The sequence below is a fragment of the Tursiops truncatus genome, chromosome 13, assembly GCF_011762595.2.
Source record: "Tursiops truncatus isolate mTurTru1 chromosome 13, mTurTru1.mat.Y, whole genome shotgun sequence".
NCBI classification, from domain to species: Eukaryota; Metazoa; Chordata; class Mammalia; order Artiodactyla; family Delphinidae; genus Tursiops; species Tursiops truncatus.
In genome coordinates, this window is record NC_047046.1 from 25,370,985 (window position 1) to 25,386,910 (window position 15,926).

At 52.5% G+C, this 15,926-nt stretch overlaps 1 protein-coding gene across 3 annotated transcripts in view; it reads right to left on the reverse strand.

Annotated features, from left to right (window-relative positions):
* The window catches only part of SMARCB1 (SWI/SNF related BAF chromatin remodeling complex subunit B1), a 27,416-nt gene extending 12,219 nt beyond the window's left edge, over window positions 1-15,197 (reverse strand). The window contains exons 1-6 of one of the 3 annotated variants that reach the window (XM_033837338.2): window positions 14,571-14,880; window positions 10,721-10,859; window positions 9,055-9,184; window positions 7,039-7,176; window positions 4,888-5,015; window positions 1,628-1,794 (exon numbers count right to left, since the gene is read on the reverse strand). In XM_033837338.2, coding sequence (XP_033693229.1) covers window positions 1,628-1,794; window positions 4,888-5,015; window positions 7,039-7,176; window positions 9,055-9,184; window positions 10,721-10,859; window positions 14,571-14,663 — 795 coding nt within the window. In that variant the 5' untranslated portion in view covers window positions 14,664-14,880. Of the gene's footprint in view, window positions 1-1,627; window positions 1,795-4,887; window positions 5,016-7,038; window positions 7,177-9,054; window positions 9,185-10,720; window positions 10,860-14,570 lie in introns of all 3 variants that reach the window. The other 2 variants (XM_033837339.2, XM_073790370.1) reach the window with 2 other exon arrangements.
* Between the last annotated feature and the right edge of the window lie 729 nt (window positions 15,198-15,926).

Below are 15,926 nucleotides of genomic sequence, written 5' to 3' on the forward strand. Positions count from 1 at the left end.
TCATATGGAGGGACTTCCCTGGCAGATCAGTGGTTAACACTCTGTGCTTCCACTGCAGGGGGCCTGGGTTCGATCTCTGGCTGGGGAACTAAGATCCCACATGCACAGAGTTCAGCCAAGAAAAAAAAAAATTCATATGGAATCTAAGAACAAAGGACGTCCAGCCAAAACAATGATGAAAAAGAACAAAACTGGAAGACTCACACTTCCTAATTTCTAAACTTACTGCAAAGCTACAATAATCAAAACAGTGTGGTACCAACATAAAAACAGACAATAGACCAGTGGGACAGCCCATAAATAAACCCTCAAATATGTGGTCAAATGATTTTCAACAAAATTGACAAGACCATTCAATGAGGAAAGGATAGTCTTTTCAACAAATGGTTTTGGGAAAACAGGATATACATATGCAAAAAAAACGAAGCTGGACCCTTACCTAACACCATATGCAAAGATTAACTCAAAATGGATGGAACATATAAATGTAAGAGCTAAATCTATAAAACTCTTAGAAGAACACAGAGTGAAAGCTTTATGACATTGGATTTGGCAATGATTTCTCGGATATGCCACCAAAGGCATACACAATAAATGAAAAAATAGACAAACTGGACTTTACCAAAATAAAAAAATTCTATGCATCAAAGGGCACTATCAACAACATAAGAAGGCAACCCACAGAATAGAAGAAAATATTTGCAAATCACTTTATCTGAAAAGGGATTGCTATCTAGAAGACCCAGGGAACCGCTAAAGCTTAACAACAAAAACCTGATTCAAAAACACAAAGGACTTAAGCAGCCTTAGAGGATAAACAAATGGCCAATAAACACATGAAAAGATATTCAAGGTCACTAATCAACAGGGAAATGGGCTTCCCTGGTGGCGCAGTGGTTGAGAGTCCACCTGCGGGTGCAGGGAACAGGGGTTTGTGCCCCGGTCCGGGAAGATCCCACATGCCGCGGAGCGGCTCGGCCCGTGAGCCATGGCCACTGAGCCTGCGCGTCCGGAGCCTGTGCTCCGCAATGGGAGAGGCTGCAACAGTGAAAGGCCCGCGCGTGTACCGTAAAAAAACAAACAAACAGGGAAATGCAAATCAAAACCACAATGAGATATTGCTTCATACCAAGCAGGCTCTGCAGCAGGCAGTCCTGGGCCCAAACCCCAGCTCTACCACTTCTCAGCAGGGCAGTTGGGGGTAGGTGGCCCCACCTCTTCACTTGTAACACAGCATCTTCCCCCAGGATGGTGGAGGTTACTGAGACAGTATGGGGTGTGCTTGGCGCAGCCTGCCCACAGGAAGAGTGTGGCAGTGTGCTCATCTTACTGTAGCCTTCCCTGCTCTACCTGTCAGCTGGCACAACCTCCTTTGTACCACCCAGGCTCTGCTCCACACCTGGCAAGGCCACAGCAGCACCCCAAATGCGCCCAGAATGTGATACCTTACTCAGAAGCCAGCCCACACCTTTCCTGGGATAAGCTGCCTGAAGGACAGCTTTCCAGAAGCCCTGTCCCTCAGCATGAATCCCAGACAGGCTTCTGTTGAAGCCTCCACGTAGCTTCAGCACCCCATGACCCCCACCAGTACAAGGAAGGCCCTGGTGCAGGGCAGGGAGCTGCCTACCTTGATAATGACACGCTGGTCTGACTGGTCCTCCAGGATGCTGTCTGTGGGGTAGGACTCGATCTGCTGTCTGATGGCGGAGGCGATGGCTGGTACGAACGTCAGTGGGTTCAAATCCAGGTCATCACAGAGAATTTCTGAAAACATCTCAGGGGTCATCAGCTTCTCTGAAATGAGGTGAGAGGTATGGATTGCTGGTGGACTGCAGGGCCTAATGTCACCGTGCTCAGCCCTGACCTCCCCCAGCCTGTCCTCCTCTGCCAACCTACCTGGATGAAGATGAGCATAAAGATGAGGACGATGGATCCTCCCAGACACGGTAAGGAGAGGAAGCACAAGACGAACACCCTGCTTCTGGCCCTCAATCCATACACACACCCCCCCCTACACCTCGGGAGGTGGTCAAGACCCTATGTGCTCCCCAACCTCAGGCTCCCCGCTCCCGGGCTTAGGACTGCACGGCTCTGTTAGTTCTAACCAGTGAGCTGTCTGGGGAGGGGGGAAGCAAAGGCACTTCAGAGCTGACGTGCCACTTCCTCCCCTCTTCCAACCCAGGCAACCAGGGAAGCCCACGTGGAGACACAGGGCGAAGATGGCCTCAGAGGAAACCAACGTTGCCAACACCCTGACTCAAGAACTGGGAGGAGATAAAACCTGCTGTTATGCCCCCCAGGCTGTGGGACTTTGTCACCGCGGCCTGAGCTAACACAGGTTCCTTCTGGACAAGCCACTTGGAAGCCAGCATCCACTGGAAGACGGAGCAGGTGCATGTCTATCCACCACTTCCTCCACAGTGGAAATCCCCCAGAGATCACCTGGGGCTGCGTGTGGCTTTTTACAACCCCCCCACTGAGTTTCTGACTCTGTGGGCAGCACACGCACTCAACAAGGCGACAGCGTGGGGGTGGGTACGGATCCTGGATCCTGGAGATCCAGGCCTCAGGGGTGAGCTTCATGGGGACTGTCCTCTACTGGCCGGACTACAGCAAGGTCCTGTGCAGTCAACTGTTTTCCCCAGACCTGCCCTTTCTCATAACCCAAACTTCAATGACCACGTGCCAAACTGGGATGAGCCACAGAGAAGGGAAAAAAAAGAGTGAATTCCCGGGTTTCCCTGGTGGCGCAGTGGTTTAAGAATCCGCCTGCCAATGCAGGGGACACAGGTTCAAGCCCTGATCCGGGAGGATCCCACGTGCCGTGGAGCAACTAAGCCTTGCGCCACAACTACTGAGCCTGCGCTCTAGAGCCCGCAAGCCACAACTACTGAGCCTGCATGCTACAACTACTGAGGCCCACACGCCTAGAGCCATGCTCCGCAACAAGATAAGCCACTGCAATGAGAAGCCTGTGCACTGCAACGAAGAGTAGACCCAGCTCTCTGCAACTAGAGAAAGCCCGCACGCAACAATGAAGACCCAATGCAGCCAAAAATAAAAATAAGTAAAATAAATAAATTTATATATATATAAAAAAGGAATGAATTCCCTCACAAGCATTCGGCATGATTCCATCTTCAAGAACGGGGTCTGCTGGGACTTCCCTGATGGTGCAGTGGCTAAGAATCTGCCTGCCAATGCAGAGGACACAGGTTTGAGCCCTGGTCCGGGAAGATCCCACATGTGGCAGAGCAACTAAGCCCGTGCGCCACAACTACTGAGCCTAAGCTCTAGAGCCCATGAGCCAAAACTACTGAGCCTGTGTGCCACAACTACTGAAGCCCACATGCCTAGAGCCCGTGCTCTGCAATGAGAAGCCACCACAATGAGAAGCCCACACACTGCAGTGAAGAGTAGCCCCTGCTCACTGCAACTAGAGAAAGCCCGCACGCAACAAAGAAGGAAGGAAGGAAGGGAGGGAGGGAGGGAGGAAGAAAAGAAAGAAATAACTAAATAAATAAATAAATAGAATGAGGTCTGTTTAACAGACAACTGACCCCACTATTTCACTAGCCCAGAAGAAGAGCTAGAGACCAACCCTCCTCACAGCACCACTGTGCCAGACCTGAACACTCAGCCAGCCTACTATTGATAACGCATACATCCAGTTTTGGAGAAGCAGCAGGAAGCTAAGGTGCTCAGGCCAAGCATCCTATGAGTATATTGTGCAGAGGATTTTAAAAGTTAACTTTTTTAGTCTATGATCGTTGTAGATTCAGATGCTGCCTTGATTACTGCAGCTCCACACCAAGTCTTGGGATTAGGAAGACTCATTCCTCCTACTTTCTTCTTTTCCAAAATTGCTTTAGCTACTCTAGTTCCTTTGCCTTTCCATTGAAATTTTAGAACAATTTTGTCTAAATCTACAAAATGTCTTGCTGGGATTTTCAAAGAAATTGCTTATAAACTTGCATATTAAAAGGGAAGAGATATGGAGATATATGTATATGTATAACTGACTCACTTTGTTATGAAGCAGAAACTAACACACCATTGTAAAGCAATTATACTCCAATAAAAATGAAAAAAAACTAAACTTGCATATTATTTTAGGGAGAATTAACATCTTGAATCTTCTGATCCATGAACATAGTTGTCTGTCCATTTATTCAGATCTCCTTTAATTACTTCCATCAGTGCTTTATAGTTTTCAGCATACAAAATGTTTCCTGAAACAAACTATATGTTTGTAAGATTTACATCTTTTTTCTTAACTGAGTAACTCTAAATAATAACATATTTTTATACTGGACATTTGAGTGTCCACGTGTTCACTGACAGTATATAATGTATAGAAATACAATTGACTTTTGCATGTCTATTTTGGGTCTTGTGACCTTGTTAAGACTCAGTTTTTAGTTCTAGCAGGTTTTTTTGGTAGGTCTCTTGAGATTTTCTATGTAGATAATCATGCCATCTACAAATAAAGACAGTTTTATTTCTTCCTTTCTGAAGCGTATGTTTTTTATATCATTTTCCTGCCTTATTACACTGGCTAGTACTTCCAGCACTATGTTGTCTATTCCCAATTTCCTGAGTTTTTATCAAGAACGAGTGCTGGATTTTGTTAAATGCTTTTTTTGTATCAAGTGATATAATCAAGGGATTTATTTATCTTTTCTAGTCTGTTAATACGATGGATCACACTGACTGATTTTCAAACAATGAACCAGGTTTGCATTCCAGGATTTGAACCCAAAGCCCACACCCTCTAAATCTACTCCACAGTGCTCTGAATGTCACAATCAGAGTCCAGGGTCCCCCTGACGGGCAGCAGGCAGGAAACAAGACTGTGTGCAAGATGGTGGGTTGGCCACCACATACCGTTCATGTTCCAGGTAAAGGCGTCCCGCAGCTTCTGCCCGTCTATCTCCATGTCCAGTCGGATGGGAACCAGCACCTCGGGCTGGGACGCGTTCTCATGGATCACAGCTGGGTCGTGGTCGTCAAAGCTGGAAGGGAGGCAGCAGCATGCTCAGCAAGGGGGGCTGAGGTCCCTGCACCCAGGGCCTCCCTCTCTGCACCACTGGTCACTGTGACCTAACCAGAGGGGAAACCCTGCTTCTTACAGGAACTTGTCCACTATGGGCTGAGTCGGCAGAGACAGTGCCAGCAGGGGTCCACGGACACGTGGGATGGGAGGGGAGATGCTGACTTGGGCAGCAGGACAAGATGGAGATGTCCGAAGTAAGGGAGATTTAAGCCCCAAAGCATGTAGGACTTTCCCAGGAAACTGTAGGAAAGGAAGGGTACTCCCAAAAGTGGAAGCCCTTGAGCAAAGGCCGAGGGGCAGGAGAGTCAAGAGCTGCTGAGGGAAGGAGGGGTGCAGATGGGGCGGGGGAGCAGTGGGAGGATGCTGGGAAGCCATAGGGGTCCAAGTGCCCACAGTTCTCCATGTCCAGCCTCGACCCCGAGGCAGCCCCAGGAAGACTGAGAGCAAGGCAGTTCTGTGCTCACACCTGCATTTTAGGAAGACGAAGCGGGAAGATATGGGGTGAGAGTGGGCGCAGGAAACCCAAGGATGGAAGACCGAGGGTTGAGAACTGTTCTCAGAGAGCTGGGGGCACAGATGACAAATAAACAAACAAATGAGGAAAACACCCCCCTCTCCCCGCCCAGACACGAATGCTCTAGGACAGAGTGGCCATTCTAAAAGGGGAGGACCACTCTGAGAAGTGACATTCAAACAGGGATGGGGAGGGAGAAAAAGGAAGGGGGAGGAGGGAAGGAGGAGGAAGAAAGGGATGAGCCTGCAGATGCTGGCAGGAAGTGAGGGAATTGCGAGGGCAGGAGTGCCTGGGCAGCTGAAGAGCGCTGAGGAGGCCACTGTGCCTGAGGTGAAGGGCATTAGGAGCCAGGGCCAGAGAGCGGCAGCCACCACCAGGACTCTGTCACATGGATGCTGGTGTGACGGGGCATCTAGAGGACCTGCCCTGGTTGAAGGGGCACACGCCCAGTGGGGAGCTGGCCAAGGGTGGTCGGATTCTGGACACTTGGAGAGCTGAGCAAGTAGAATTTGTGGAGACTGGCTCTATGCTGTGAGAAGGAGGAAGGGTTCCAGGATTGTGGCCCAGGCACAGGAAGGACGGGATTGCTGTGTCCTGGGCTAGAGAAGCCTGCAGGCAGCCTGTGCTGGAGGTGCCTGGGGCGGCATTCAGAGGACAGCTTAGTGGGCAGGAGCTTGAAAAATGGCCCCCCAGAGACATCTATGTCCTAAGTCTTGGAACCTGTGACTGTCACCTTACAGAGCAAAAAAGGAGAGGGAGCCTTGTCCAAGTGGGCCCTAAATTACATCACAAGTGTCCTCACAAGAAAGAGAGGGAGAGGGAGTTCCCTGGTGGCCTAGTGGTTAGGATTCCAGGTTTTCACTGCAGTGGCCCAGGTTCAATCCCTGGTCAGGGAACTGAGATCCTGCAAACCACACGGCACGGCCAGAAAAAAAAAAGAGAGAGTGACAGAGAAAGAGAGGGAGATTTCACACACACAGAGGAGGCCATGTGACCAGGGAGGAAGAGACTGGAGTGATGCTGCCACGAGCCAAGGAACGTGGCAGCTGCCAGCAGCTGGAAGGGACCCTGGAGGGAGCAGGGCCTGGCAACACCTTGATTCCGGCCCAGTGAAACTCCCGGCCTCTGGAACTGTGTGAGAATAAACTTGTGTTGCTTCAAGCCACCCAGTTTGTGGCGTTCTGTTCTGGCACCACGGGCAACTAAGCATCGAGTCATGTGGATGGCAGAGAAAAGGTCCAGGGACTGCACCCAGGAACGTTACCTGAGGAGCCGGGGGTGAGCGCAGGCAGAGCCAGGCTGGACCATGCAGAGGCCAGTCATGCTGGACGCTGAGGGAGACCAGCCCCAAGGAGGAGCAGTGCAGAGTTTCTGGGACAGGAGGTCAAAGCAGAGCGTTTTTCTGGGGAGGAGGAAACTAAAACATGCTGGAGGACCTCGGTGGAGTCAGAGAGCGAGGCCCACTCACCACAGCGGGAACGTCCTCTTCTTGTCCCGGCCCATGCGGTTCCTGTTGATGGTGGTGGAGCAGGGCACGGCGTCCAGGTGGTGGGAGCTGTTGGGCAGGGTGGGCACCCACTGGCTGTTCCTCTTAGCCTTCTGTTCCCTGGGAGACATGGAAATACCTCCGCTCAGTCTACGAGCCGAAACTGCCCACCAGGCATCAGGTCGTGGTCAATGGATGCCCACTGCGCCCCTGCTGGGCCCCAGGTCCCAGTGGGGACCTCTGTGCACCCCAGACTCCGCGGGTGTCTATTCCCTAGGCTCCCACCAGCACCTGCTCCTGGGTTAGGGGAGGTGCAGAAGGGCCCCAGCCCAGTGCCTCAGCCATGACCCAACGTGCTACAGCCACGCGGAAGCAAAGTCCCTTCTGCCAGGAGGGGACTGTACAAGAAGGCTGCCCAGCAGAGCAGCCCTGGAGCAAAGGCTTAAATGCTGAGTCACGGTTCATGGGTGGAGGAGAGGAGAGCATTTCAGGAAGAACACAGAGGGCAGCAGGGCTGGAGACACAGAGAGGGTCCTGATTACAGGGGCTGGCGTGCTCTGCAGGAAACGGATGCACTCAGCAGGTGGCTGTGAGTCGCTGGAGGTCTGAAGCAGCCAGAGACTCAGACTGTTATTTTAGACATGCAGTCCAGGCTGAGACAGACTAGGCAACGGCTCTGGCCTCTGGGCCTTCAGACCAGTAGAAGTGAGAAGACACATTGGTACATACTCTCTAGAAAATGATGCTCAAAGTAATCCAAGGAACCCATGTCCCAAAAGAGCTCACTCTTCTCTCCAAATTACAAGTTGCTTTTACTACTAGGAAAGTACCAAAAGCTGACCGACAGGAGTGGGTGGGCTCCCACATTGCTCTGCGAGCCCCTTCATCACCCTCGGGCCGTGTCCCTCGTAACCTGGGAGCAACGTGAGGGCAGCAACTGTACGTAACTCACCTTTCCATCCCCAACCTCTGTACCATGTCACCTTCATGATTTTCCGTAACCGCATCACTTGAAACAATGGCCTGCCCCCCGCCTTAGTGCTCCCGCCATCTCATGCACCTAAACGCATGTTTTCTTGAAAGCTGAAAGCGTCACGCAGGTATTCTGCACGTCTCGCTCATGTGAGCCAGGTTTCGGGTTGCCGCAGGGTCTACTTACCCACAACACATCGTGTAACCCCAGACTATTTGGGTGTCTGCATCTTCGCTCACACAGCCTTTCCCTGAGGCAGGACACTCAAGGGGCTCCCTAGTTCCCTTTATAATTCACATGCCACCAATAGCATCTCTGTACTTATAATGGTTTTTGTTTACGGTATAAATTATTTCCCTGGGACAAATTCCCAGGCGTGGAATTAATAGATCAGAGACCAACAAAAAACTTTGGGGCCGCAATGCCTGAGGCAGAGCCGCCACGGTGGGCGTGAGTGTGCCCACTCCATGACGCCCTCCCCGGTTCTTTATGTTGCTAGTTATTTTTTTATTCTGCATTTTTAAAATCACACCCAAGAACAAACATCATTCCCTGTGTTTGTTTACTCCTGTGCTTCAGTGTGGATCACGCTTTACCTATTTGTCTACATAAAATAGAGGAAATACTTGGGGTATCCAAGTTTTCCTTATAAATCTAAATGAACAAGCTCTACAAGGCAGCAACTTCCCAATTTCTCCCGTTTAACGGTTAGTGTAAATGCTCTTTCAAAGGATCTACGTTGATACGTTCAAATCTATTGTTTGTGTTTTTTGTGAGTTGATCTGGGCCGCTAATTGTTCTGACAGATTAGTGAATCCCACTTTCAAAGCATTTCTTAATGACTCTCCAGAAGCCAAGACTTGACTTATGTTTCTTAGAAATTCCAAAGTCAGAAAAAACTTCGAAGCCTGGCTAAGACGATCTGTAAACACAGTGGGTAAATTGCTGAAAAGTATTTTGGCTCCAGGGCATGAGAAAAATACCCGTGGGTGTCCCGAGAGCGAGCCGAGCCCGGGGTGCAGTACCTGAGGTAGGTGGGGGGTTCCGTGCTGATGGATACGGCCTTGTACTTCTCATCGTTGCCATCCAGAATCTCTTCCACCTCGGAGGCTTTTAACAGAGTTACGCTGGTGGCCAGGGTCGTGTATCCATGATCTGCAACCAGAGATGCGGCTGCGGTCACCCTGCGGGAGGGCAGTGAGCAGCAGCAGCCAGGAGATGCAGCGCACTGAGGTCCTCACATGCAGGAGGTGGGAAAGCGGGTGTCAACCTCACTACTGCCCAATGCTGGCCTCTTCCAAAGGGGCGGTTTGGACCCTGGCTTTCTCTAGAGGCCCTCCCGGGTCAGCACTCCCTGGATGGACGGGGACTAACGTGTCCCGGGAGGAGCACTGGCTCCAGGCACAGGGGACGCCCATGGGCAGCTCAGCCCACGGGGCCTCTCGGGGAAAGGAAGGCTCCAGAGTGACACCGCCAGTGGGAAGAGGTCTGACACCGCTGCAGTCCACGACACGAAGCAAGGTGGAGATGAAATGAGGGATGAGAAACATTTTTCTTTTAAAACAAGAGCCCAGAGAGTTGGAAAGAGCTGCTGTACACCAAACAGGAATTCCTGGCCCAGCGCCAGTGGATGCGAGCTGCCCGGGAGCGGGGAGTTCTAGGCCACAGTTCTAGGCCACAGTTCGACCACAGCTCACCTAGGAAGCCTGGTGGAGAGACAGATGGTTACAGGAAAGAGTCTCCCGAGCGCGAGGCCAAAGAGTCGCCAAGGCTTCCAAGGGGCAAGCGCAACTGGGGACGCACTGGTTAGTGACTGGCGCTCCACTGGGGCGGAGGGAGGACCAGGGAGGCTTTGGAAAGCGCGGGAGGGAGTGAAAAGTTACAGCAGCGCATAGAAAAGCAGCTCCGGCTCCTGCATTAAAAGAACATGGTAGACGAGACCAACGCAGGGCCTACAGACATACCGGCACGGGACAGACTGTAAAGCGCACATGCACACACGCAGGGACGCAGGCACACGCACGCAAACGGGCACACGCACGCAAACGGGCACACGCACGCAAACGGGCGACGCGCACGCACGCAGGCACACGCACACGAGGCCCGGGCCAGCTCCGCCAGGCAACCCTGCCAAAGGGAAGGCAGCTTCGACCAAGCCCAGAGGCACAGGGCCTCTCCCCAGCTCAGAGGTGAGGAGCACCCTCTGCCCGCCCTCCCGGGTCGGGTGGCAGCGCCCCACAGCCCCAAGCGGGACATGCACACGAGCACCAGCGGACCGACTGCCAGAACCAAGTGCCACACGATGGATGTGCGCTGGGAAGCGAAGCGGTGAAAGCCCGAGGGGCGAGGGGGCTGGGGCGGCCCCCCGCCGCCCGGATGCATGGAGGGTGACGATGGCAACACGCCCGCGGCATATGGTAGAGCATCACAGCATTCCTAAAACGTTTTCAAACCAGTGGTCTTCGCAACACCCTCTCCGCCCTGGCCCCGCCCCCTCCACCTACTGCCCGCTGCCAACACCTGACCCTGACCGACCCTGACGGAGGACCACCCGCTCCAGGGGGCCCCCAGGACACTCCGCCACCCTAAGGTCAGGGTTGCCGTGAAGACGCTCCGGAGTGAAAACGTTTTATCTTCATGACATAAGCGAGTGGTTTTGAAACAGGTTTACAAACCCTCGTGAAGACGCACCCTTAGTGTTAGGTTTTGTTTTTTTACCATGTGACGATGCAACTATTTTCTTCCTCTCTTCCACAGTGGCTAGTCGCCTCCAGAGCGAGGGGTATCTCTTGTACAGAGAACCTCGGAACATACGGAGATAGTTTCCCACCTATGAGTAAAGCGAGAAGGCTCATTATGAGGGTCGCAGCTCCTCGAGGAAGGGGAGGGCCCTGGCTCAGAGGCTCTGCTGGATGAGTGACAGACAAACACACCTCGACTTGGCCCCCAGGCCTCCAGGCGCCAGGCTTCCAGCAGCAGTAAAAATACATTCTGCTGACATCAGGGGTTCAACAGCAGTTCGTATCTGGCCTACATCTGTTCCTCTGGCATGGGTAATAACATCTGCATCCTGACGACAGGACCAAATTCAGAAAGGCCTGACCAGACACTGGGGAGGCAGGCCCCCCGAGCTCACTAAGCAGCTCGATGTGATTCTGATTTTGGACTAAGGATCTCTGGCACTTTCCAGAAATGCAAGGCCTCTCTGACTTTCTTTTATCTTAAGACTTTGATATTTTTACGATGTAATAAAGACCAAAAAGGTCTTTTAATTTTAGACAGATGCAGGATAATTTCCCCCATGGCCTTTGTTGCTTTGTTTAGTAACAAAACTCAAACCAGAAATACCAAAGGAATTTTCCAAAGAGTTTAAAATGCACTTATCAGCAGTCCTTAGATTGCTATATAAATCATTACTGCCCCAAACAATAGCTTCAGTTTGCCTGTACCAAATACTCGAAGTACGGCTTACTTGATGAAATCTAGTCCTAAAGTTTTTATAAAGAAACTCCATTGTTTCACTGACTTTTCAAAAACGAACACTTGAGTCACATGGCCAGGGACAGCAGGTGGACTGGGTGCTGGCTCCACCTGTGACCAGGCATCACTTCCCTTTTCTGGGTCTCCCTGCTTCTCTGTCAGACGTTCATCAGCTGTGAGGTTCACCCACGAAGGACCACTTCTACTACTTTCCCACTTACCTACCCCATTATAGTATATTTATTTTTAAAAAGTTTCTCCATTTTCCATGAATCAAAGATTTACATGATGCCCAACCAGGGCTGCCAAACAGTGCAAGAGAAAGTGGCCACAGGGTCACTGGTGCTCCCCACTGCAGGCACAGACCCATGCGAGTTATTTGGCTTGAGTGTGGTTACCGTCCAAGGGTAAACACATAGTTTCCATTAGGTTTTTGAAAAGACACTGACTGTAATGCCCCCACTACTACTTTGCAGGTCCTGCAGACCTCCCACACTCCTAGGCCCTTCCCAAGGTCCCTTCAGAACTTAGGAGACCAGGCCTGCCTTCCTGGGTTTTCCCTGAACCAGCCTTTGCCACCTCTGGACCCGGGTTTCCCAAATGGAAAACCAAGCTGTGGTTATGAGGATTTCCTAGGATCCTCTCAGCAGTGACTCTGGCATGGTGACAACGGCTGCCTGCAGATGGCAGGAGAAGGGTGACACGCTCACTGCACCTGTGGATGCCCTCCCAAGGCTGCTACACCCAAGTGTGTGGGGGCGCTGAGGGTGTTGCTCTGGCGGGCCCACCTCTCTGAATATGGTGCCTGTTTGCCAAGGGCAAGGGGCCTGGGGGTCATCCACCCAATGCTGTCAGAGGAGCTGCTGCTTATCAGTAGACAGCACTCTGACCCTGAACCCTTCCCAGGCCTCCCAAGGCCTGATGATTGTTAAGCCAGGCCCCAGAAAGCAAACTGCCTCTCCCTTCTCCCATGTGGTCTCTATATACTGTATCTCAGGACAAACATTCTCACTCAACAGGGCTGAAAGAGAAGACTGCAGTTAGCTGTCTAGAATCTAAAATGTGCTAAGGGGAAGATCTTAGAGACCATCTAGTCTAAGCATCTCATTACATACATGAGAAAAGTGACACACAGGCAGAGCTGGAACCAGGCCTCCTGACGTTCTGCCCACCTGGCTGTGGGCTCCACCTAATAAACGCAAGCTTGATTTTCAAAAGTACCACCGACTCAGGGTCAATGCTCAACTGACTGCTCTTCCTGCCCGTTAGATCAGGTAAAGGTTTCTTTCTTTCTTTTTTTTTCTTAAATTAACTACTAATTTATTTTTGGCTGCACTGGGTCTTCGCTGCTACGTGCAGGCTTTCTCTAGTGGCAGTGAGCAGGGCCTACTCTTTGTTGTGGTGCATGGACTTCTCATTGCGGTGGCTTCTCTTGTTGCAGAGCACAGGCTCTAGGCGCGCGGGCTTCAGTATTTTGCAGCACACGAGCTCAGTAATTGTGGCTCGCAGGCTCTAGATCGCAGGCTCAGTAGTTGTGGCTCATGGGCTTAGTTGCTCCGCAGCATGTGGGATATTCCTGGACCAGGGCTCAAACCCATGTCCCCTGCACTGGCAGGCGGATTCTTAACCACAGCGCCACCAGGGAAGTCCCAGGTAAAGGTTTCTTTAAACAATCTGTCCATCATCACAAACTGAAACTCCTCCACTGCCTTTGTGCCCACCAGCCAATGAGGACCATTCTGAGCTATGGCAGATGGCAGGCACTGGCTCCTCTCCTCAGCACAGCTAGCTTTGAAGAGTATTTTTGTGATGACATGAAAAATGTGTTGCATCCTGCCCCTTGTGTTTTACAAAAACTGGTGAAAAAAGGAAACACTAAGGTTCTGATGCTACTGAAAACACTGGTCTCATAACTCAATATAACTCAGACAAGTCAGGAATCACAGGGAGTCCTGGAAGCCTCAGTGTGACTATCATGAGGCTTAATTCATTCACACTATGTTCAATTGTGATGGAAAAAAAAAAACATTGTGGGGGAAAAAAAGAAAAAAAAAGGAATGAAATGTCTAATACTGAAAACTGCTACAAGGAGAAGCAACCGCTGGCATTTGTAACTGCTTTAACTCTCCAAGATCTGCACTTAGCTCATTACATGAGGAAGACACTACTGCTTGGTGTTTGCACATCTAAATTGCATATCCATAATTGAAAAATATATGTGTATGTGCATGTACACACACAGACCTGGGACTGCCAAAAAGCCTAGTTTGAGGCAATCTGGAAAAACTTAATATACTTGGTATAAACTACCAGTGAAGAACCAGTTGTAGGGTTTTCCTAAAGTCAGTCAACCACATGATTCAACAAAGTGCTGAAAAGTCACTTTTAGTTAAGGATTAAAGCATAAGGCTCTTTCCCCTGTACTAACTCAGAGTTAGTTCAAGATATCCGAAGTATCAAGCGCTTCCGAATTGCTGATAGATCTAACTCGGGGGCTGCGGCCTTAGCCATTCAAAAGCAAGTATCCTCCTCCCAACCTGTTTCCTCACTGGTAATCAAAGGTCAGAACAACTCCCCGCCCACCTCAAAGTTCACGAACACGAAGGGAGTGAGCCCTCACTAAGCCCCGTGTTTCGAACATACGATTTCAGGATCCCAGCTCCAGCAGTGTGGGACAGGTGCGCGTGAGGGGTACAACATCTCCCCCCACGTGTCGCAAGAGATAACACCCCGTTTCTATGTGTCCGGCTGGAGCAGTGAAACTCAGCGTGGCCCCGTGGCCCCGGGACGCCGCAGCCCTGGCAGCCGGGGGAGTCCGCGACTCCGCAACACCGGTGGGTGAACCGAGCGCGGGGCTGGGGACTGCTCAACCACGCCCCGGTCAAACCGCGCCCCCAGACACAGACAGACCACGCCCCACTGGCCGGCCGCGCACGCGCGCGCCCGCCCGTCCGCCGCGATGAATGGAGACGCGCGTTCCCGGCGCGCAGACCCGCCCCGAGGCTCCCGCGGGGACCAGGCCGGCCCGGGGCCCGAAGAGAGAGGACGCGCCGCGGGCTACCTCAGAGCCGATCATGTAGAACTCGCCGTCGTCTTCCAGCTGGAACTTGACAGGCTTCTGCCCGAAGGTCTTGCTCAGCGCCATCATCATCATTGCGGCGGCAGAGTCGGGCGGCCACGATCGGGCTGCGAGGGTCAGGAGGGCTGAGGCGGGGCCGGGGCGCGCCGAGCCCAGGGAAGCCGAAGCCGGAGGCGAAGGGCTGGCCGAGCCGGGCCAGGTGCTTGCGCCGCCGCCGGGCTCCTCCACCGCCGCAGCAGACGACGACCAGGCCGCACTCAGTGCGCAGGCGCGGGCGTTGACGCTGACGCGCGCGCCGCTGCCGCCCAAACAAAAGGCCGAGCGCGCCCCCGCGTGCCCCTTAAAGGAGTCTCGACACGTTTCTCTTCCTCCCAGGCCGCCTCCGAAGTGGAGGTACCAGGGAAAATTTCTCACGGACAGAAATAGCAACCGCGGCCCTGACTCGGGCGGTGGTCTTCCCAGTCTCACAGCTGGGACTGTAACTCAGCCCAGTGAGGAGGAACGAGGCGAGGCCTGAAGGCCTGGAGGAGGCCAGAAGCACATATGCCTCAGTTTCCTCGGCCCAAGAACTCAGTGCAGCTGAGAGGATAGGAGGGCTCAGGGACCGCTAACCCAGCTCCGGGCCCACACTGTTCCTGTGGCTTTGGGGATGGGGTTGGCAGGATTTCAAGGCCCAGGTGGTGTTTGGTTTGGCTGGTGCATCCTCTGAGTGCTGGGGTTGGTGGGGGCGGGGGGACCGTCTCCATTCCCTCCTTAACTCTGCGCTTTATACTTACCACAAGCCAGGTGCACTGAAGCCAGACAGCCCTGCCCTGGGGCGCTTACAGCTGGAGCGGGGCCTGACACACTGGAAAGCATCAAAGCATCCGTGTATCCGGTTGAACAATTGCAGTAGGTCAAAAACGGCCCACTGCTGACAATTTCCTATGGTTCCATCTGATAAATGGCAGCCGTGGTAGGTGCCACTCCGAAGAACATTCGCGTGGGGCTGGGTGGCAGGCGAGGAGACCCTGGAGAGTTAGGAATGGTTGGCGGTGGTAACCATGAGTTTTGTTCTGTGTCTTGACAGCGGCAGGATAGGGGCTGGAACGTGGCATGATCAGAAAGAGTGACCACCACTTGGTGGACGAGGGTATGAGGGGCCATTGTGGAGGCAGGGAACAGATTATAAAGCCACTCCAGGCATCCAGCAAGATGAGGAGGAGCCCTAAGCAGGGCACCCGGCCCCGAGGACCAGGGGCTTGGGGGTGGGGTGGGCTGCAACCCTGGCTCCCAGGGCAGAGCAGGTTCCCAGCCAGTCCTCCCACCTCCCTGGCCCAGCTCTCCCCCCATCCTGGC